Here is a 23,531-nt window from a genome sequence, read left to right on the forward strand (position 1 = left end):
TACATGATTAATTTAATCGGGTCACAATTTAAGCACAGTTAGTTGATTAGATAAATAACAGTCATAAGATTAATGAAAGTAAAGTCACGACAGGGGACAAGTCAGGATCAAGGTAAAGATAAACAAGGCAAAGTACAGAGAGATCCTTCATGAAAACCTGCTCCAGAGCACTCAGGACCTCAGAATAGGGCGAAGTTCACCTTCCAACAGGACAACGACCCTAAGCACACAGCCAAGACAATGCAGGAGTGGCTTCGGGACAAATCTCTGAATGTTGTTGAGTGGCCCAGCCAGAGCCTGGACTTGAACCCAATCGAACATCTCTGGAGAGACCTGAAAATAGCTGTGCAGCGACGCTCCCCATCCAACCTGACAGAGCTTGAGAGGATCTGCAGAGAAGAATGGGAGAAACTCCCCAAATACAGGTGTGCAAAGCTTGTAGTGTCATATGCAAGAAGTTTTGAGGCTGTAATCGCTGCCAAAGGTGCTTCAACAAAGTACTGACTAAATGGTCTGAATAATGTGATATTTAAGTGTTTTATCTTTAATATGTTTGCAAAAATGTGAGAAAAAAACAACCGTTTTTGCTTTGTCATTAGGGGTTATTGTGTTTGGATTGATGAGGGATAACATGTTTTTTTTTAAATCCATTTCAGAATAAGGCTGTAACGTAACAATGTGGAAAAGTCAAGGGGTCTGAATACTTTCCGAATGCACCGTAAATACCGTAGAATTTTTATTTATTGAATTTTGTACAATACACCAGCTTGTTCAGTCATGGACATTTATGAAAACACATAAATAAAGATATTATTATGGGTTTGTTGGTTCACACGGAATTTGAGAATATGCATTCATAGGCATGCATTCTGTAAAACATGCAACCACATACACACAAACACACACACACACAGAGACAGAGAGGACTCAGCGTTGTCTTGTCTCCAGGTAGTGCCTGGGCAATTAAAGTCTGTTTTGTGTCTTTCATCCATTTCACAGAATAGCTTTTACATTTTTTCCTGCTGTAGTATTCCCATTCCGGTTTTCCCGTTGTAGCCCTAGGTGTGCACAGCGCTACCATGCTTTTCCCAGGAGGAGGTAGAATGTTCCTGGGATCACAGCAGAGGATACACTCCTCCTCATTGCTCTGGGTGGTGGTTAACTCCACAGGGAATATTGAGAGGAGAGGACACTCCATACATCACAACACAGAACACACACCCCAGGCTAGAGAGACCGAGAGAGTATGTGTTTGTGTGTGTGTGTGTGTGTGTGTGTGTGGTCTTGTGAGTTCCTCATGCTCTCATCTTTATCTCATATATAAAAAAAACACCATTAGAGATTTCCTCTGTTCCAGTAAAACCCGTAGGCTATCACACAACAAACACACACAGTATTTAATAACTACTACTGCAGATCCTCTCTAAACCCAACATATTACATTACTGAGGCATTGGTCATATCAAAAACCCATATTTCACTTTTCATGTGTTTACATTCATTTCATACTCATAGTAAAACATAAAGGTGCATTTCTGACACTGAACACAGGACACAAATACAGCTGGGTTGTCCCCTGTAAAACATGTCCGTCACAGTGTATGAGTTCACGGCAGAGACCAGTCGTCATCCAAGGTGTAAAGCAACGCTTCCCAAACTCGGTCCTCGGGACCCCAAGAGGTGCACATTTTGGTTTTTGCCCTAACACTACACAGCTGATTCAAATGATCAAAGTGTGATGATTAGTTGATGACTTGAATCAGCTGTGTAGTGATAGGGCTGCACCCCTTGGGGTCCCGAGGACCGAGTTTGGGAAGCGTTGGTGTAAAGGATGTAAGGTACTTTGTCTGTCTGTCCTTGGACACCTGGACAAACTCCCTTCACACACTACAAGGTCTTGAACACAGAGAACTCCAGGAACACATTCTACTGCACACGTTCTACCACACATTCTCCTGCCCAATCTGTGTCCTTGCGGTGGACAGTACCTGGTAGTGTCTAAGAACACTCTCCTGATACTGCGTCCTTGTAGTTCAGAGTGGCCAGTCACAAGGCTAGAGGTAATGGCTGTGGGAATCCAGATATACAGACAGACAAATTATTCAACAGAGAGCAGCCTTGGTTTGCTTATAGAGAGAAAGATGCAAGCAGTGATATACTTAAGCAATAAGGCACGAGGAGGTTTGGTATATGGCCGATATAACATGGCTAAAGGCTGTTCTTATGCAAGACGTAACGTGGAGTGCCTGGATACAGCCCTTAGCCGTGGTATATTGGCGATATATCACAAACCCCCAAGGTGCCTTATTGCTATTATAAACTGGTTACCAACATAATTACAGCAGTGCAAATAAATGTTTTGTCATAACCATGATATACCACGGCTGTCAGCCAATCAGCATTCAGGGTTCGAACCACCCAGTTTATAATGTAAATTGAGCAACATGTCCTCATGACTGATGGCCCTGTTTTGTTCCGATCACCAAAAAGCTGTAACAGAGGTTTTTTTTTTTCAGGTATATTGCGTCCCTCCCTCCCCTCCTCTCCCACTGCCCCCAATGGGAACATCAGAGCATCTTGATCTACTCCAGCATTCCATAGTTCAGCCTTTTGTTAATCTGATCTAACAGAATGTTCAGCAAAGGACGGACTCAGCAGATTGTCTGTGGTTTCTTACACAAGGTAAGCTAAAATCTATCCTTACAGTATATCCACTCTGGAAGTCATTGTCCTTAGTGTCCTTACACAGCATATACTCTAAAATAAGGTGTCCCTTCTACAGTATCCACTCTAGAAGTTTGTCCCCTTGGTGTCCCTACAGAGGATCTTCTTGAAGGCCTTCCTGAAGTCCTGGTTGAAGATGGTGTATATGACAGGGTTCAGACAGGAGTTGCAGTAGCCAATCCAGAAGAAGAACTTGAAGAGGGGATCAGGGAGAGAGCAGGTCTCAGGACAGATGGCCTGCAGCGAGTAGGAGAAGAAGAAAGGGAACCAGCAGATGACAAACACCCCGATTACCACAGCCAGGACAAACGTGAAGCGCTTCTCGCGATTCACCATGGCCTTGCGCCGAGACATTGGCGTGACCTGAGCCTTCCCTGGCCTGTCAAAGGCCAGCTCTGTGCTGGTGGGTGTGGCAACAGTCTTTTTGAACTTGTGAGAGGTCAGAGAAGAGAGAGGTTGAATTTTTAACCCTGCACCTCCAGACTTTGACCCTCCATTATTCTTAACTGTCCTGTTCCCTCCCCCCCCCTTTCTTTTTCCACTCATCTCTGCCTCTGCCTCAGAGCCAGAGCTGAAGCTGTCATCATTGGTGGTGTTTCTCTGTCTCTTCTCCTGTCTCTCACCCTGTCTGTGGGTCTCCCCAGGTTGGGTTTCTGCAAGGGGGAGTGTGGGGGAGAGAGCTATGGTGGGTGAGGGAGGCTGGGGTGAGGTGGGGACAGAGGTTGGTGATGAAGGCTGGGTCTGTGGTTGTGGTTCAATCTGTGGACCGGTAGGGGTCTTGGCCTGGGCCTCGCTCTGGGGAGGAGGAGATGAGGGGGAGGAGACAGGGAGACTCTTCGAAGGTACGGCATCCTTGGATTGTCCGTCTGCTTTCCCTCCCTCCCCTCTGTTGTGCTGTAGTTGGCTGAGAGGCTTGGGCTGGGGGGTAATGACAGGTCCAGGTGCGTGGGCTGTTGGAGTGTTGCTAGACGCGTTGCCGGGAGTTGTGTTAAGGTTGGGTTTTTCCCCTGGCGGACATCTTGTGTGTTGCTTGGCAATCTGGTAGATCCTGATGTAGACCCCGATCATGATGAGACACGGGGCGAAGAACGAGCCGATGGTGGAGTAGAGAATATACCAACGCTCGTTGTTCAGCTCACACACCTCCACCCCTCCCTCGCTCTTATCCAGGGAGAGGAGGGGAGGGAAGGAGATGGCGGCCGAGAGAAGCCAGACCACCACGATGGCCGCCTTGATGCGCGCGGGGGTCCGTTGGGCGCCATAGGACACGGGCCGGGAGATGGACAGGTAGCGGTCCAATGAGATGGCACAGAGGTGAGCGATGGAGGACGTGCAGAAGAGGACGTCCAACGCCAGGTAGATCTCACACCACAGTGAGCGGAACGCCCAGTATCCCTGGAGCTCATTGGCCAGCGAGAAGGGGATGATGAGGGTAGCCACCAGGATGTCGGCTGCGGCCAGCGAGACCAGGAAGAGGTTCTGTGGGCCGCGGAGCGAGCGCGAGGTCAGTACGGCGATGATGACCAGGATGTTGCCCACGATGGTGAGGATCATCATGAGGGTGATCGCGGTGGCGAACAACGCAGTGGCCTCTGGGGAATAGGGTGCGGTTCGCAGTACTGTCTGGTTGCAGGGGGTGGGGCCGAAGGTGAAGCTGATGTTCAGGTTCACCCTTGGCCCTGACAGGCATGTAATATCTGGGATCATGGCCATGGCGATGCCAGCTGAAGCTAGAATTTTGGAGAAAACTCAAACTCACAGGGACAGCGAATTCTGTTTAGAGTGAGTGAAGGCGAAAGAAGAGATAACAGAGGTTTCTGTTATCTGCTAGCTTAATCCCTTGAGGAAGACTTGTTGTCCAGTGAGAGTGCAGTAAATGGAGGGGCTCTGACGCAGAAACAGAGACATGGCTGTTGGGCTCAAGAGGCGTCCACTTGGAACTTTACGCACTAGATGATTGAATTAAAATGAGAGAGAAAAAAAAGATTGTACCGCTTTGCCCAAGGCATCACCGAGACTAACAACTTTGCCCGTGTGAAAATATAATTTTGTTCCTCCAGTCACGCACTTTCTCTTTCATGTCTCTTTTCAACATCCATGTGTGGATATATCCACTATATCGTTATTGGATATTCAAATAAATAATTACTTCATTAATATCATTTAATCAGGCAATTAAATGACTAAGTATCTATTAACTAACACACACACCGCTGATGCTTGGATAGTTATTCTTCTGGGGAAAATTATTAAATTGCTTGAACAAGCGCTAGAAAAATGTGTCATCCAAACGTAGTGCTTGAAGCAGTAAAGGTCCTTCAGGCAATCCATAGACCGTGTTCTATTTAAATTAAATTCATTGAAGTAAAACGTCCTTAATTATAGCCTACCATGAAATCGGAGCACTCCCCGAATCTCACCAGCGCAATGAAGCGCACCAGGACGCAGAGACGCATGGAATGATACTTGGGTTGATGAAATGCCTTTTAAAAAGTTGCTATTCATTCACATTCGTAGTGAAACCATATCACGCAATAGAGACAGTTTGAAGATGTAAAAAGTCACCCAACAATCTGCGCTCCTCAGCTTCCATCTGTCCAAAAGGACTAGGTGCCGAAACGAGACCCGCACTGAGCCGTCATCGTCAATAGATAAGGAATGAGTCCGAGAAGACTTCAGCCACAAACATCAGATCAGTTAATTAAATTGTAGGGAGAGAAAAAACAAACATATTCCTTTATCTTTCGATTGTTTGATATAGGGTATAGGCCTATGTTTTATAGTTCCTCTGAGCGCTGTGAAAGACTGGAATAAAAAGGGTGATGACAACACCTCACTGATTACATGATGATAATGTAATCATATTTATCCCCATTATACTGAATTATTCCTCTCTTTTTTTCCCGGTTGATTATGCGCAACTCGACCAGGTCCACTTTCTGTCAATGACGCACCGATAACAATAAAGACGCACTTATTTCTGATTCAACTTCATTTTTCCTTCAATAGTGGTTGAATAATGAGCATCTCTTGCGTATCCAGTTTGATGTTACTTTTTCTTTCACAAAGACGCACCGGCTTCGTGCCCCGTCCAACTGAGCCCCGTTAACTGCCCGAGCCGGGTTAATAACCGCGCCTCGATCTCCGCCCGTCTAACAGAAATGATGTCACGCAGCGTCAGGCAGTGGACCCTGTGACCATCACTGAGACATACACTCTACACAAACACACGCTATACACACACGCCTACGATGCCAATGCAACCAGTGCGACACAGCCTGTTGAGGTGCAGAGTTGAGATAGCTGTATTGATCAGCTGGTAGTGTGGTTTTAGATGGGATGGCAGCAGTGGAGGCTGTTGAGGGGAGGAAGGCTCATAATAATGGATGGAATAGAATGGCTGGAATGGAGTGAATGGAATAATATCAAGCATGTGTTGGATGCCAGTCCACGGACTCCATTCCAGCTATTATTATGAGCCGTCCTCCCCTCAGCAGCCTCCACTGGAGGGCAGAGGGCATGAGAAAAAACATCATATCTCCTGTCTTCCTCTCTGAGACAGAGAAGAGAGAGAGAGAGAGAGAGTGTGTGTGTGTGTGTGTGTGTGTGTGTGTGTGTGTGTGTGTGTGTGTGTGTGTGTGTGTGTGTGTGTGTGTGTGTGTGTGTGTGTGTGTGTGTGTGTGTGTGTGTGTGTGTGTGTGTGTGTGTGATGGGCAGAGAGTAGAGGGCAGACAGAACCATTCGTCAAACCCAGCAAACACTCAAAACCACCTAGTGTCTTTACTGGACCAGGAAATTAGCAACTGACAGAAAACTCACACACAAGGTCTCAGGTAAGGAAGGATTATATTCAATGATACAGCGTAGTGCCGAGAAACTTCTTAATCATGAAGCACGAAGACATGGCCATGCTCCATTTCACCTATGGGACAAAATAATAATGGCTAATAATCATTTTAATTATACAAAAATTGTTGGCCCAAGTTCTACGTCCAGTCTCTCCTCTACTCAAATTTCCCAATGGCTGAGAATAATATAGGATGTTATGCGAATTACAGTCCATCCCCAAAGCAGCTGTTCAGCTTTCCTTCAGTCCGTTTTTTAGGCTGGTGCTCCTCTGTCTCCTAGTGGTGGCGGCAGGCTCCTGCAGCCTGAGAGACAGGGTGGAAGACATGGGATTCCCATGGACTTTAAAGCTCAATTCCGTTGTTGCTACAAACATTTTTAGACTTAGAAGTTAATGATAAACTGTATGCCCATAAATTATTACACAATAAAAATGTGTAAATACCTCATGAGCTTAGTTCAACTGTTGTACCCCACCAGAGCCCAAGATATACATTTGCTTTGCTCCAATGTTTGTCAGTAATGTAAACAAACACTGTATAGCCTCAAGACATGGTTAAAACTATACTGAACAAAAATGTAAAATGCAACAATTTCAAATATTTTACTGAGTTACAGTTAAGGAACTCCATCACTTGAAATAAATAAACTAGGCCCTAATCTGTGGATTTCACATGACTGGGCAGGAGCTCAGCCATGGGTGGGGATGGGCCCACCCACTTGGGAGCCAGGCCCACCCACTGGGTAGCCAGGCCCAGCCAATCAGAATTAGTTTTCCCCCACAAAAGGGCTTTATTACAGACAGAAATACTCCTCAGTTTCATCAGCTGTCCAAGTGGCTGATCTCAGAAGATCCCGCAGGTGAAGAAGCCGGATGTGGAGGTCCTGGGCTGGCGTGGTTACTGCAGCTGTGAGGCCAGTTTGACGTACAGCCAAATTCTCTAAAATGACGTTGGAGGTGGCTTAAGGTAGAGAAATGAACATTCAATTCTCTGGCAACAGCTCCGGTGGACATTCCTGCAGTCAAAATGCCAATTGCATGCTCCTTCAAAACGTGTGACCAAATTAACTTTTAAGAAGGCACACCTGTTAATGTTGCATTCCAAGTGACTACCTCATGAAGCTGGTTGAGAGAATGCAAAGAGTGTGCAAAGCTGTCATCAAGGCACAGGTTGGCTATTTTGAAGAATCTCAAATCTAAAATACATTTTGATTTGTTTAACAATTTTTTGGTTACTACATGATTCCATACGTGTTATTTCATAGTTTTGATGTCTTCACTATTATTCTACAATGTAGAAAATAGTCCAAATAAAGACAAACCCTGGAATGACTAGGTGTGTCCAAACTTTTGACTGGTATTGTCTATATCCATTGATTCTGGAATAATATAATTTATGAGCTTAGTTAGTTCAACTGTCACACTCCATGAGAACCCAAAATATAAGCTAGTTTTTCTTCAATGTTATATAAACATTGTAAATGTAAACAAACACTGTATTTCCTCATAACATGGTTAAAACAATACATGTTGATATCGTGGATGGTCGGTCCTTGCATCCAGAGCTCTGTCTATTCATCTGAGTGGTTGCATTTCTCCAGGCCCATCCCTCAGATATTAACCAAAACAAAGGAGTGCCCACCATTTTGTTTTTGTTTCATCTGTGGATTAGCCTTTAAACAGCTGCATATTATCAAGATATCAAAGTGTCACCAACAAAAAGGTAAACAACAGGCCGATAGCAAATGCAGCATATGTCATCCATTTTTCATATGTAAATATAACTTTTCAGTAGTGCTCAAAGCATGCAATTCCATGAGCGCAGCATTTATTTTTCAACTGAAATCAATGATCCCAATCAGTCCTCCATGACAACACAATCATAAACAACAGAGTAGGGCTGGCTAATAAGTCCTTAGTTCTGGGGTTATGCTCAGGTTAAACAATGGTTTAATCTATACTTCCATATTTCCAAATCCTATTCTTGAAGATTAAGGGGTATAACATTTATTGGAATGACTGTAATTCTGATAGACTTTGGTTATTAATATAAAGATATAATTTACTAATGTATTATTATTATTATTATTATATGAAGGAGAAAGTTCACATGTTAACATGCAGATGTATGCAAATGATACAGTTCTGTAAGTACACTAAAAAAATAGACGGCTAGTTAAGCTATGGTAAATGTTTCTAAATGGATGATTAATTCTTGCCTGCATTTAAATATCGACAAGACTGTTTGTATGTACTTCTCTAAGAAATCCATTGATTCTTCTCAATGAGCTGTTCTTGTTCATGGGGAGAATCTGAAAGTTGTGTCTAACTTCAGGTATCTCGGTGTCATTTTGGACTCCAACTCGACATTTAAGAAACATGTGAAGAAGGTGGTTAACACGGTCAAGTTTGGATTTTCCAACTTTAGGTTTATAAGACCTTTCCTTCCTCTGGAGGCCACCAAACCATATATGCATGCTATGATCTTCTCACATCTGAGATATTGCCTCACATGCTGGTCACAAGCAGGAGCTACTATTCGGAAACCAATTGAATCACTCTACAAAACAAACACTTAAGATTTTTGATAACAAACCAAACAGTTACCACCATTGTCATATCATATACTAACACAATTCATATAGTTTGGATAGCTTTAAGCAGTATGTAGATGCAAGCCTTGTCTTTAAGATCCTGCAATGTCTTGCCCCTCCGCCTCTATGCCGGCATATCATGTTGAAGGAAAGCACCTCCAGGATAACAAGGGCAGTAACTAGAGGGGACTGCATTGTCCCTTTTCGACAGAGTAAAATCGGTCAATCGGTCTTCTCTGTTAGAGCTACAATATACTGGAATTACAATGCCATGGACTTGAGAAGCTGCACTGATTATTGTACTTTTAATTGAAAACATGGCTAAAATCTATCCAAACCTGTACACATGAGTTATCTCTAGTTCCTCATATGTAAGACGACAGTTGATGATAGTGTTGTTGTTAGAATTATATATTTTTGGATGTAATGTATTTGTACTTTGTATTGCTTTAGTGAGTAGTTGTATTGTGGTTGTGTAACTGTCCTTAGCTGCCCTGGGACTACGGGTGCAAATGAGCTTTTGGCTAACCCCGGCACATTTACATGGATGTTGCATTATTGTAATATTGATGTTGATTAATGTGCATTGTCCCCTATAAATATATTTTTTAAAGATGTCGTTCAATTGATAACATACATTTGTGTCTTCTAATGCCTCTTAAGGGGAAAGTAATCTAAAAGTAACTTAAAGTAATCTGATTACATTACTGAGTTTGGTTAATCCAAAAGTTACATTACTGATTACAATTTGACAGGTAACGAGTAACTAACGGATTACATTTAAAAAGTAACCTACCCAACCCAGTCTCTGGCATATTTTTGTATCTTTCATTCAAGACTACATTTAAGATGTGTGCAGAACAATGGACATACACTGAGTGTACAAAACATCAGGAACACCTGCTCTTTCCATGACAGACTGACCAGGTGAATCCAGGAGAAAGCTATGATCTGTTATTTATGTCACTTGTTGAATACACTTCAATCAGTGTAGATGAAGGGAAGGAGACAGATTAAAGAAGGATTTTTAAGCCTTGAGACAATTCAAACATTGATTTTGTTGTTGTGCCATTCAGAGGGTGAATGGGGAAGACAACAGATTGCAGTGCCCTTGAACGGGGTATGGTAGTAGATGCCAGACTCACAGTTTGTGTGTAAAGAACTGCAAAGCTGCTGTGTTTTTCACGCTCAACAGTTTCCAGTGTGTATCACCACTGAAAGGTTCCTGCCTTCCTAGGTTCCTGCCTTTTAGGGAGTTTTTCCTAGCCATCGTGCTTCTACATCTGCATTGCTTGCTGTTTGGGATTTTAGGCTGGGTTTCTGTATAGCACTTTGTGACATCTGCTGTAAGTACATTTGATTGATTGTAGAGCATGCCTCGACAAATTGAAGCTTTTGAGGGCAAAAGGGGGTGCAACTCAATATATTAAATGTTTTGTCTACAATGTCTCAGGAAAGACTCTCTGGGTTGTAAACGCTTAGTATACCGCATCATAGGCCTTCAGGCGGTGGTGAAAAAATGTACACACAAAAAAGCAAGGCGACGCATTCGGATGCTGTAGCTACTATAGCCCTTCAAGTAGGAAAAAGAGACAAGCGCAGATACAGAAACGTGTTTCTAAGAGAAGGACAACGAAAGGCACAGAGACACAGCGAGGAAGACTTCAGGAGAATTGTTAGGCTATTTGATGTGTCATTTTTTATTTAAAAAAACAGACTGAATTTGGCATTAATAGACTGGTTTTATGCACCACAACTTTCTATCCAAGCTGGGAGAGAGTGAGGACGGGTAGGTTGTACAGGACAGTTGTATGTTTAACCTATGGGTAGACGTAACATAATAAATGTAAATCCGGGACACTCCAATTAGTATATGTTTCGTATGGTATGTATTCATTTGTGGGGGTCCGTCATCCATTTCGTATATGTTAAGAATGACTATTTGTGTGATATGTTACGAATTACAATTTGTTGTGGCTAACGTTAGCTAGGTGGCTGGGGCTGAACTGACTGATTTATCCTCATTAGGAAATGAGACTGAAAACGAGATTTGAGTCTTGGAGGCATGCTCTGATGTGGGTGTCTCGTGTTCGCACGTGCAAAGCATTTGTATATTCACTCTGACAAAACAGTACAGTTTCAGTCACTCACTCTTCTACATAACTTGAAACAGTCTAACCAGGTCTTTTGTCTAGAAGTAGCCTAGAAATCTAGCCAAGATCTTTTGCCAATTAGCTTCTGCGGACTGTTTGCGACCATGGCAATATTGATTTGGCTTTGGATAGCCCATCTCTATGGGGATAGTTAGGGACGTCATTAAATTATGCAATGTAAATGGGACAATATTTCATGTTGCGCACCTTTTAGTTCTCATGAAATGCTTTCAAAATTAGTATATGAATTTCTACAAATTATACTGTAGTTTAGGTTAAGTCGTTGAAATTTGGAGCTATTGAAATGGTTTAATACTGTCCCATGTACCTAGTGTAATTTACTGACGGTCCCCAAATAGCCCCATAGTGATATCCAAGTGAAACCAAATTTATCACGTTCAGTGTGTGTTCCTCAGCCACGTGTTTAGTGGGCATTACAATCGGGCCATGCAGCTGCGCTCCGAAATCGATGATTACTTGGGTACTGTCAGCTGTGGGCAGGGTTGACGGAAACACAACCTAAGGAAAGCAGTTACATACTATGTACAGTAGATTACTTACATCTCGCAAATCTCCGTTTTGGACGATACTGACATTATGGCCAAAATTATCCCATTTAAACATTGTAGTCAATTTTGACCCCCAGAATAAATGTTTCTGACTCATTGCGACGCCACAGACTGACGAGACAAGCAGTCTAATTCTGACAAAAACAATTGAGTTCAGTTGTGCTTTAACAGTCCCTAAGACGACATTTCCACAGGCAGTCCAATTCTGATCTTTTCGCTCCAACCCCAGGCGTAACTAACCTAATTCTGCTGATTAACCAGATAAATCATAAAAATAGCCCCAGACCATTATTCCTCCACCAAACCTTACAGTTGGCACTAGGCATTTGGGAAAGTAGCATTCTCCTGGCATCCGCTAAACCCAGATTCATCCATCGGACTGCCAGATGGTGAAGCGTGATTCATCACTCCAGAGAACACGTTTCCACTGCTCCAGAGTCCAATGTCGGCAAGCTTTTACAACACTCCAGCCGACGCTTGGCATTGCGCATGCTGATCTTAGGCTGGTGTGTGGCTGCTTGGCCATGGAAACCCATTTCATGAAGCTCCCATGTTGCTGTTGCTTCCAGAGGCAGTTTGGAACTCAGTAGTGAGTATTGCAACCGAGGACAGACGATTTTGATTTTTTTAGGATCTCAGTCGGTGTCTGATGAAATACTTTATGTCTAAAGATAATGATTAAATAATTCCACTCTGAAACCATATAATTGTATGAAATTTATTACACTCATAAAACTATAATCTGATAATGTGTGTAGCTTTAGTCAGAATTAGAACAAGGACCTTTTGTTCCTTCTTAGTATGTAAGCAGGGTACAAGTGTGAAACAAATTATAAGAGGAGCTATCGACAGACAAGCTGGACTACTGTGTTCCTTACAGGACATTCTGTCTCCACCCGTGGAGGGGAGAAACTGTTAGGCTGGCAGAAAATTATGAAACATGTTGTAGATTAAACAATGTATCTATGTAGTGGAAAAACACAGACTGTCTGAGCAAGGCGTAGCTTAAGATTTGAACTTGTTTGTGTGTGTTATAAAGACTGGGTTTGCATTTTTGATGTTAGAACGTTCTCGTAAATAAACACTTTGACTTTTGTAAGCTGTTTCATTCAACCAGAATCTGACAAACTCTGGGTTGCAGACTGATTGAAGTTTATGAACATTGATAACAAACATGTCTCAACTTACTGTTGAGAGTTAGTAGAATACACAAGGTGCAAGTTTGAAATGTGTTTGTGCATCAGCAATTTTTTCACCAGCTTGGTTTCCATCTTACAGATTTTCATGCATCTATTCAAAATTATGCAAAAGAAAATATGCACATTTTCCCACCAGTGGTGTGTTTCCACCAAACGGACTTGGTGTGGGTAAAAATCTGTGCGTGACGACGTAGAGCACACAAATATACATTTCTGTTAAGTACCGAATACAAATATAAAGTTCAATGTGTTTTCATCGCATTCCACTCCACCGATAGTTTTGTCACAAAAAGTGTTGCATTACATAGCAAATGTGCCCCCTCTGGTCTTGACACCTGTGGTCTAGCCAACAGCTCACAGATACGCTGCGGGTAGGCTGTGCGGGTAGGCTATGCGGGTAGGCTGTGCGGGTAGGCTATGCGGGTAGGCTGTGCGGGTAGGCTGTGCGGGTAGGCTATGCGGGTAGGCTGTGCGGGTAGGCTATGCGGGTAGGCTGTGCGGGTAGGCTGTGCGGCTGGGCTATGCGGGTAGGCTGTGCGGGTAGGCTGTGCGGGTAGGCTGTGCGGGTAGGCTATGCGGGTAGGCTGTGCGGGTAGGCTGTGCGGCTGGGCTATGCGGGTAGGCTGTGCGGGTAGGCTGTGCGGGTAGGCTGTGCGGGTAGGCTATGCGGGTAGGCTGTGCGGGTAGGCTGTGCGGCTGGGCTATGCGGGTAGGCTGTGCGGGTAGGCTGTGCGGGTAGGCTATGCGGGTAGGCTGTGCGGGTAGGCTGTGCGGGTAGGCTGTGCGGGTAGGCTGTGCGGGTAGGCTGTGCGGGTAGGCTATGCGGGTAGGCTGTGCGGGTAGGCTATGCGGGTAGGCTGTGCGGGTAGGCTGTGCGGCTGGGCTATGCGGGTAGGCTGTGCGGGTAGGCTGTGCGGGTAGGCTGTGCGGGTAGGCTATGCGGGTAGGCTGTGCGGGTAGGCTATGCGGGTAGGCTGTGCGGGTAGGCTGTGCGGGTAGGCTATGCGGGTAGGCTGTGCGGGTAGGCTGTGCGGCTGGGCTATGCGGGTAGGCTGTGCGGGTAGGCTGTGCGGGTAGGCTGTGCGGGTAGGCTATGCGGGTAGGCTGTGCGGGTAGGCTATGCGGGTAGGCTGTGCGGGTAGGCTGTGCGGGTAGGCTACACTACATGAGGGGATTTTTATGGATAAGAACGATAATATTTGTATTTGTCAAACAGCATTCCTGTCACCAGAATAAGACCCTCCATATTTATAGTAAAGTAGCATCAAGCTCATCACCTTGCACTTTCACCACCCTGTAAAGTTCACAAGTTATTTCTTCTGTAGCCAAATACATTGTTAACTTTCCCGAGTTGTAGTGGGAGGACCACAAGTCATATCATTGCGGGACTCTGAGTTTACCTTGAATCATGGTTATTATATCAATATACATATCAATAAGGCATTTCCACCGCCATTTCTTGCATAATTAATTTACAGACACAAAAAGATCCCACCATGTTGAACAAACAAATGATCTGTCTGCATTTATGAAATTGTACCGAAAGTTATTTTTTCCATCACACATTACATCCCCCTTGATTCTCCTGCCCACATACAGTCATATCTGAAACAATTTATGCAGCAAAAACTCTTTCTACTCAGAGATAATGGTCCAATTTAAGAAAATACTGATATCCAGAATTTTTTGGGGGGGTGTAATTTAGAAAATGATTATACTTGCATTGAGTGTTGTTTTACCACCTTTATTTAAAGCTAGAATCCTTCATTGAAACAATAACAAAATGGCCCCCATAATCTCAAATGCCGCCAGGATAGTTTTCTTTCTGCCTGCTGTGTGGCTCAACAGACAATCTACCATTAAACGGTGCATATCTTTCCCCACTGTGTCCACTGTGTTATAAAATATGTCGTTCATCTCTCCTACTGTAGTAGACACTCACGCAGACTGTATGGGACAGAGGTGACGCCATCCATCTTCGGACAGTACGACTGCACAAGCAAATCTCTCTTCCTGCAGGACAAATAAAAATCTCGTTTTAAATCCAGCTGTCGCATCACACAAATTAAATTGTCGTTCTACTCTCCCGATTTCATTCTATGATAGTCCTTATCAGCTATGCTCATCGTACAACCAGAGGTGAGATCAAAAGATGCAGGATGGCAAGAGATAGGAGGGACCACTTAAATGAATGGCGATTTATACATTTAACTTGGCCAAATAGCTAGGCAGCAGAGAGCCGAGGCAACAAATTCTATGCTATTTAAAAAGAACGAAGCAGTAGCACAGTGTAGTATCTGGGATCTACATCTGTTTATATGAGTTACTATGCTGTTACTAAGCAGTAATGTATTACGGCAGTGTTACGTTACTACACCTAATAGGAAATGCACATGCGCACTAGGGTGCCGGGAACTGTAGAGCACGAGGGGTTTTGACTAAACGAAAACTAACTGTACTCATGTCTCCTGCCTGGTCATTTCTCCACAACACAAATATTACACACAGGACCCAGACAGCGGGGATGATAGACTCCCCAAAATCAGAACGTCTCCCTCCCGGATAGTCTCAAAAACGTGGTGACACCTTCAATCGCATAGAAAATAAATAAATAAACGCCCCTCGTCTGTCACGAATGCTGAATAAAATGATATTTGAACTAACTCCGCCCATTGTCTGTGCTGTTGGTCTTTCAGCTGATTGAAATTTGAGAAAACATCCACGGGACTTAAACGAACTTCAAAACGCGGGTCTGTGTGCGTGGCAATCAAGATGTTTGCTCATGACAACATGCATGCACAAGATGGTAGAACATGCATGCATAATAACAGGCGTTTAACATGGTGTTGTGCATGTGCCAAGTGATACATTTTAACTTCAGCTCAGGCTCTAAAAAGTTGGGTCAATAACACTTTCCTGTGGATGTTTTTTCTCAAATTTCAAGCAGCAGAAGGATAAACTGTACAGACAACCAGTAGAGTAAGTTCAAGTGTAATTTTACTCCAACATTCTGGCTTGTAAGAAAAATATCTACGATTTTGCAGTGCTTTGTTTGAGACTGTATACCAATAATTGGTATCAGTCTGATTTATTAGGTAACATTCTGGACAGCATGGTCAAAAATCCTCTAACAGGAAGAGTAGGTCTATAACCACAGAAACTACAATGTGCAGGGGCTGTTTTTTCTAAACATTTGGGGATCAGAATGATCCAGATTCTGCCATCCTCTTTTGCTATCCAGGACCAGATCGATCTGGCTGAATGAGATGGCTTTTCAGAAAATAAATCAGATAGGATCATTCTGATCTAGACACACAATGTCAAGATCACAGAATCCAGATTTTGTGCTTTGGGTAGGTCACTATATTGCCATCTACTGGGCGAGTTATGTTACATTTTGTTTAGCGGATAAGACCGCCAGGTTTTTCAAAACTTGCTATCTGAATCTGAATGAGCCGGATTCTGTAATTCAGGATCAGATCTATCTTGCTGTTTTTGAGCGTTTTTTCCCCAGAAAATAATCAGGTAGGATCATTCTGATCCAGATACCACAATATCAAGATCACATAATCCAGTTTCAGTGTATTGAACAGGCCTCCACCTTGCAGCTAATGGACAAGTTGTGGTAATACTTCTGTACGGTCAGAAAAACAGATGTGTATATTACATTAATAAAGGTACCTTGATTAAAAAATAAAGTCTTATATTCAGTAGGGTCAGTTCAGCTAAACCTATGCATGCAATCCTTTATTATAAAGGTGAAATTGAGGGTCCCCCCAAAAAATTGGTTCCCCAAACATGACTCACACCCCCGCCTATGGATGTCGGGTCTCAGGTGACGCCACAGACGGGTGAGTGTCGGGACTCAGGTGACGCCACAGACGGGTGAGTGTCGGGACTCAGGTGACGCCACAGACGGGTGAGTGTCGGGACTCAGGTGACGCCACAGACGGGTGAGTGTCGGGACTCAGGTGACGCCACAGACGGGTGAGTGTCGGGACTCAGGTGACGCCACAGACGGGTGAGTGTCGGGACTCAGGTGACGCCACAGACGGGTGAGTGTCGGGACTCAGGTGACGTCACAGACGGGTGAGTGTCGGGACTCAAGTGACGCCACAGACGGGTGAGTGTCGGGACTCAGGTGACGCCACAGACGGGTGAGTGTCGGGACTCAGGTGACGCCACCGACGGGTGAGTGTCGGGACTCAGGTGACGCCACAGACGGGTGAGTGTCCGGACTCAGGTGACGCCACAGACGGGTGAGTGTCGGGACTCAGGTGACGCCACAGACGGGTGAGTGTCGGGACTCAGGTGACGCCACAGACGAGTGAGTGTCGGGACTCAGGTTACGCCACAGACGGGTGAGTGTCGGGACTCAAGTGACGCCACAGACGGGTGAGTGTCGGGACTCAGGTGACGCCACAGACGGGTGAGTGTCGGGACTCAGGTGACGCCACAGACGGGTGAGTGTCGGGACTCAGGTGACGCCACAGACGGGTGAGTGTCGGGACTCAAGTGACGCCACAGACGGGTGAGTGTCGGGACTCAGGTGACGCCACAGACGGGTGAGTGTCGGGACTCAGGTGACGCCACAGACGGGTGAGTGTCGGGACTCAGGTGACGCCACAGACGGGTGAGTGTCCGGACTCAGGTGACGCCACAGACGGGTGAGTGTCGGGACTCAGGTGAAGCCACAGACGGGTGAGTGTCGGGACTCAGGTGAAGCCACAGACGGGTGAGTGTCGGGACTCAGGTGACGCCACAGACGGGTGAGTGTCGGGACTCAGGTGACGCCACAGACGGGTGAGTGTCGGGACTCAGGTGACGCCACAGACGGGTGAGTGTCGGGACTCAGGTGACGCCATAGACGGGTGAGTGTCGGGACTCAGGTGACGCCACAGACGGGTGAGTGTCGGGGCTCAGGTGACGCCACAGACGAGTGAGTGTATGTGTTATCACGATGAGCCACTTTGGGGTGGACAACCACCGGTCTCATCAATGAGAGAAGGTTTGAAAGAGACAAGATGGCAGCATACATTGTTGGACAACCTTTATGGGGCAAAACACATGTAATTTAATAACCACGCATTTGATAAATTCAAACAAACCGCCTGCAACTGGACATTGAAGTTTAGAAGACATTGGTTGTCTTCCAAGTCAGGAATTGAGGAAGTATTGACAAGTTCAGGTTGGTCAAAAATGCTCTGTAGTATGGCAAACAGTAACGTTACTTATCTAATAACACCCATCAGCCAGCTGGAACAGTGTAATGTCTGACTAGGCAATATTGTGTGTAGCTAATTACAGACCTACCTGTGGCAGAGAGTAGTGTTTGTAGAACTGTCCACTGAAATAAAGAAATGTACAATAACATGGTTTTACAGTGGGGTTGGCTACATAAAATGGAAAACTGATAATAGGCCTAGCTATCACATAACGAGATGACTGGTCCCCAAAGCAGACCTACAGGGAAAGTAATGGTGGAATTGTAGATGGGAACACCGCCCACTGAAATACTGAAGGGAAACGTTACATAAACAGGGACAGCACAATAACATGGTGAACCAGTGTGCGTTTGCAGGGCTGGTTTACATCAACTCGAAAACTGTCAAAAGAGAGGATGTATAACAAATTAATCTGGTCCTACTTTGGACAATCCAGATCAGACGCCAACGCATGGTGCAACGACGATTGCACACCAGGATTTGGGAGAAAAGAACCAAAGCAACTGCACAAACACATTCGTGCACTCGCTTTACTTCCAGTCAAAGAGCAGGCGTGCAGCAAGCACGAAACAAAAGTGCATGTGTGATCACTTGTTATTATAAATTCTCAACCTCAACAACAGATGGCGGTACGAGTCTATCGACTCATTTTCACCCAAGGAAGAAGAAGAAGAAGAACTTGGCTTCCGGCTAAACAGTAAACACATGTGGCAGCGATAGTTTTACACTTTAGGTGAGTTTATAACAGATAAATATATTCTGATCACATTATTTAACTGAATTTATCAGTTTCTGAATTTCTGCGAATATATTTCGCTCCAGATTTAGTTCACAACTCCGCTGAAAAGGACTCTTAGAGTAATGCTAGTAACTCTTCACGTTATCTAGCTAGCAAGTTTATTTGTAGCCTCTATCCTAAGCGTTGTTTTTATAGCTGAGCTGTTAATGTGTATATAGTTAGTATGAAGTTTGTTTTTAAATACATATTTATATACCACTTTGTATTTTGAGATGAATGACCGCTGCTTTTGCTAGATCAGTCTAGGGGAACATTCACCATACTCCCGAATCCCTAATGGTTTTTTTTCCATCTCTCATCCGTCTGCCTCATCTCTTTATGTGTGTACCCCAGGTGTTCCAGCAATGACGCGATGGGCCAGAGCCAACAACGTCCACAAACACAAACCTGCTGAGGCAACACCCTGGAGCCAGCTTAGAACCAGAGGGGGAGGAGTAGGGAGGGGTCGTCCAGGCCCTTTTGGAGGTTCAGGAGGTGCTAGCTCTAGCCATGGTCTTGGGGGTTGGGGAAGAGGTAGGGGAGGAGGGGGAGACCCTCTGAGGCGAACGCAGCTCGGCGATGCTGGGATTAAGAAGCCCTGTCGGAAGAAGAAAGACTACGACAATGAGGATGTGAACGGCTTCATGGAATACCTTCAGAGTGGCGGGGCTGGGACGTCCAGGGGAGGTGGAGGGGCAGGGATGGGGGGACTCAGGGAAGAGGTAGAGACAGCCCTGAAGAAAGACAGGAGGAGAGAGGACAGGAGGATTAAGAGACAGGATGACAAGAAGAGCAGCATGGTGAGTAAGATGGGCAGAGATCAAGCGTAGAGTGACTAAGTTTCCAATGTTGCTAGTAATAGTGACACTCAACCTTGTGATGTTGTCTTACTCTCTTACCTCTTCCTTCTTTCTTACCTCTCTCTCCCCCTCTCCAGGTGTGTTTTAACTGTAGGAAGCCTGGCCACGGGTTGGCTGACTGTCCGGAGGCGGACCGAGACGAGGAGATGGGAAGGGAAATCTGCTACCGCTGTGGATCCACAGAACATGAGATCCAACGCTGCCGTGCTAAAATAGATCCTGCTCTAGGTGTGTGTGTGTGTGTGTTGTCCTGATTCCTGGTTGTGTTCTATAATTCAATTTAGATTTGTTCTGTTTGTTATTCTTTCTATGCTGAACAAAAATATAAACGCAACATAGAACAACTTCAATGATTTTACTGAGTATCAGTTCATATAAGGAAACCAGTCAATTGAAATGAAGTAATCTAATCTATGGATTTCACATGACTCGGCAGGGGTGAGGCCATGGGTGGGCCTTGGAGGGCATACGCCCAGCCACTGGGGAGCCAGGCCCAGCCACTGGGGAGCCAGGCCCACCCACTGGGGAGCCAGGCCCAGCCAATCAGAATTAGTTTTTCCTCACATAAGGGCTTTACTACAGACAGAAATACTCCTCCGTTTCATCGGGTGGCTGGTCTCAGACGATCACGCCGGGGAAGATGCCGGATGTGGAGGTCCTTCCTTCCTCTTCTATTTTTGTGTGTATGGAACATTTCTGGGATCTTTTATTTCAGCTCATGAAACATGGGACCAACACTTTCACATTTTGTTACGTTACAGCCTAATTCTAAAATGGATTAAATTGTTTTTTTTTCACCCTCTCATCAATCTACACACTACCTCATAATGACAAATCACACCTTTGACAGTGACTACAGCCTTGAGTCTTCTTGGATATGACGCTATAAGCTTGGCACACCTGTATTTGGGGAGTTTCTCCCATTTTTCTCTGCAAATCCTCTAGCTCTGTCAGGTTGGATGGGGAGCATCGCTGCACAGCTATTTTCAGGACTCTCCGGAGACGTTCGATCGGGTTCAAGTGCGGGCTCTGGCTGGGCCAATCAGACATTCAGAGACTTGTCCCGAAGGCACTCCTGCTTGTCTTGGCTCTGTGCTTAGGGTCGTTGTCCTGCTGGAAGGTGAACCTTCGCCCCAGTCCTGGTTCTGAGGTCTTTGGAGTACTCTGGAGCAGATTTTCATCAAGGATCTCTCTGTACTTTGTTCCATTCATCTTTCCTTCGATCCTGACAAGTCTCCCCGTCCCTGCTACCGAAAAACATCCCCACAGCATGATGCTGCCACCACCATGCTGCAGCATAGGGATGGTATTGGCCAGGTGATGAGTGGTGCCTGGTTTCCTCCAGACGTGATGCTTGTTATTCAGGCTAAAGAGTTGAATCTTGGTTTCATCAGACCAGAGAATGTTGTTTCTTATGGTCTGAGAGTCTTTAGGGGCCTTTTGGCAAACTGCAACTGGGCCGTCATGTTCCTTTTACTGAGGAGTGGCTTCCGTCTGACCACTCTACCATAAAGGCCTGATTGGTGGAGTGCTGCAGAAATTGTTGTCCTTCTGGAAGGTTCTCCCATCTCCACAGAGGAACTCTGGAGCTCATTGGGTTCTTTGTCACCTCCCTGAATAAAGCCCTTCTCCCCTGATTGCTCAGTTTGGCCGGGTGGCCAGCTCTAGGAAGAGTCTTGGTGGTTCCAAACTTCTTCCATTTAAGAATGATGGACACCACTGTGTTCTTGGGGACCTTCAATGCTGCAGACATTTTTTTTGTTACCCTTCCCCAGATCTGTGCCTTGACCCTCTCCTGTCTTGGAGGTCTACGGACAATTCCTTCGACCTCATGGCTAGGTTTTTTGCTCTGACATGCAGTATCAACTGTGGGACCTTATATAGACAGTTGTGTGCCTTTCCAAATCATGTCTAATCAATTGAATTTACCACATCTGGACTCCAATCAAGTTGTAGAAACATCAAGGATGATCAATGGATTTGATTGAATGTGTGTTTTGTTTCTCTCTCTCTCTCTCTCTCTCGCTCAGGGGAATACCCGTATGCCAAGTGTTTCATCTGTAGTAAGACTGGCCACCTGTCCAGGTCCTGCCCAGATAACCCCAAAGGACTGTACGCTGCAGGTACAACACATGCACTCTCACAGTACTAAACTGGGCTGATAAATCAAACCGTGAATCCATAACATTGTCTCCTCCCTTTCTGTCCATCTGCAGGAGGTTGTTGCCGTGTGTGTGGTTCAGTAGAGCACTTCCAGAAGGATTGTCCTGAGCACCAGGCCGCGTGTGAGTAACCAGGCTCCCGTCTCTCTCTACCCTGCGTCAGGATTGTCTGTTCGACAGACCCATTTTCCCCTGCTCGCGTCACGGGAATGTTGCACTCGCACGACATATTCAGAATAAAGCTTTACCCGACAGTGGGTTCGATCGCATGCAACTTCAAATGCAGCTCATGCAAGTTGACAAATAAGTCATCGAGGCGGTTATCGTTTGCAGCGTCGCTAATGTCATCAGAGGATTTGACTAACGTTAGCAAGCCGGCGAGGCATGGTAGAATATCACAGATTGAGCTCGATAAAGCCAGAAGGATTATGAACGTATCATTAGCTGTAGCCATCTGTTTTGCCTGTTCCCGTTGTCATCATTCACTCACTGTTAAATTCACCACGGTCCTGACTTTAGCGTTAGCGATCCTGCTACGGCGCTTTTTGGCCGGGCATCACTCGAACGTGACGCCTGTTTGTAAACCAAAAATGGGTCTCATATACGCTACATTTCTCTCTGAACATTCCCTTTGTCATTTCCATTGAATATATCTATCTGAACGTGGTTTGTCTCATCTCTCTGAACGCTCTGTACAGTTAGTCCTCTTTATACGCTCCCGAGATGTTGTGTGACTGACGTGTGTTTGTCCAATTCTCCCCGTAGCTAACCAAGTGACCTTGGGCTGGCTGTCCAATAACATGAGTGCCGACCACGAGGAAGTGCATGTGCCTGTGAAGAAAGCCCCGCCCAAACGGGCCAAGGTAGTGGTCTTCTGACCTGCCAATCCACGCAGAGGACTCGCCAGATTGGACAGGACTGACATCGACACATCCCAAGACTGAAATCCACGAAGGGCGTTCGTTCTGTCACCGTTCTCACTCTCTCTCTCTGAGCTTTGACAAACAACATCCATAGTCAGGGAAAATGGAGAGCTGCTCTTGACTGCCATATTGGAAAGCGCCCTCTGTGGTCTCACACCCTGGACTCTTGTGTATAGGACTGGAAGTGATTTGTATGGATGGGACGAGACTGGAGCCTGTAGTGTATGCTAGCTAGCGGGTCGCTCCTGTATCTAAAGATGTGTTTTTATATCTCGCTAGCCATCTATCCTGTGTGTCTCATGTTTGGTGGTGTGTTCTCTCATCCATCCCCAGGTGTCTGAGAAACAAAAAGGTTAAAAATATAGGTTTTTATTTGCATTTCACAGAATTTGTTTTGTCATCGAGTATCATTACTGCACGTTCACTCACATCAACATCTGAAATATTTCTTGCAAAATTCAATAAATTAGACTGATATTACATACATGACCTACATT

The 23,531-nt window shown here is 45.2% G+C and overlaps 2 protein-coding genes across 2 annotated transcripts; one reads left to right on the forward strand and one right to left on the reverse strand.

Moving 5' to 3' along the window:
* Positions 1–2,331: 2,331 nt before the first annotated feature.
* On the reverse strand, positions 2,332–5,989 carry LOC112230839 (alpha-2B adrenergic receptor). Its single transcript, XM_024397175.2, has one exon. It carries the CDS (start codon positions 4,435–4,437, stop codon positions 2,791–2,793), a length of 1,647 nt encoding a protein of 548 aa, XP_024252943.1. The 5' UTR covers positions 4,438–5,989; the 3' UTR covers positions 2,332–2,790.
* A 12,010-nt stretch (positions 5,990–17,999) lies between these two features.
* Positions 18,000–23,516, forward strand: zcchc9 (zinc finger, CCHC domain containing 9). Its single transcript, XM_024397176.2, has 6 exons — positions 18,000–19,044; positions 19,444–19,889; positions 20,027–20,177; positions 21,980–22,072; positions 22,166–22,234; positions 22,877–23,516. Exons 2-6 carry the CDS (start codon positions 19,455–19,457, stop codon positions 22,987–22,989), a joined length of 861 nt encoding a protein of 286 aa, XP_024252944.2. The 5' UTR covers positions 18,000–19,044; positions 19,444–19,454; the 3' UTR covers positions 22,990–23,516.
* Positions 23,517–23,531: the final 15 nt, after the last annotated feature.

Source organism: Oncorhynchus tshawytscha, linkage group LG33 (assembly GCF_018296145.1).
Source record: "Oncorhynchus tshawytscha isolate Ot180627B linkage group LG33, Otsh_v2.0, whole genome shotgun sequence".
Taxonomy (NCBI): Eukaryota; Metazoa; Chordata; class Actinopteri; order Salmoniformes; family Salmonidae; genus Oncorhynchus; species Oncorhynchus tshawytscha.

Excerpts from the sequence above, each read along its gene's own strand:
- zcchc9 (XM_024397176.2), top strand. The coding sequence starts at position 19,455 with ATGACGCGATGGGCCAGAGCCAACAACGTCCACAAACACAAACCTGCT. Across the intron at positions 20,178-21,979 it reads TAAAATAGATCCTGCTCTAG|GGGAATACCCGTATGCCAAG; the intron begins GTGTGTGTGTGT and ends TCTCTCGCTCAG. Across the intron at positions 22,073-22,165 it reads CAAAGGACTGTACGCTGCAG|GAGGTTGTTGCCGTGTGTGT; the intron begins GTACAACACATG and ends GTCCATCTGCAG.
- LOC112230839 (XM_024397175.2), bottom strand. The coding sequence starts at position 4,437 with ATGGCCATGATCCCAGATATTACATGCCTGTCAGGGCCAAGGGTGAAC.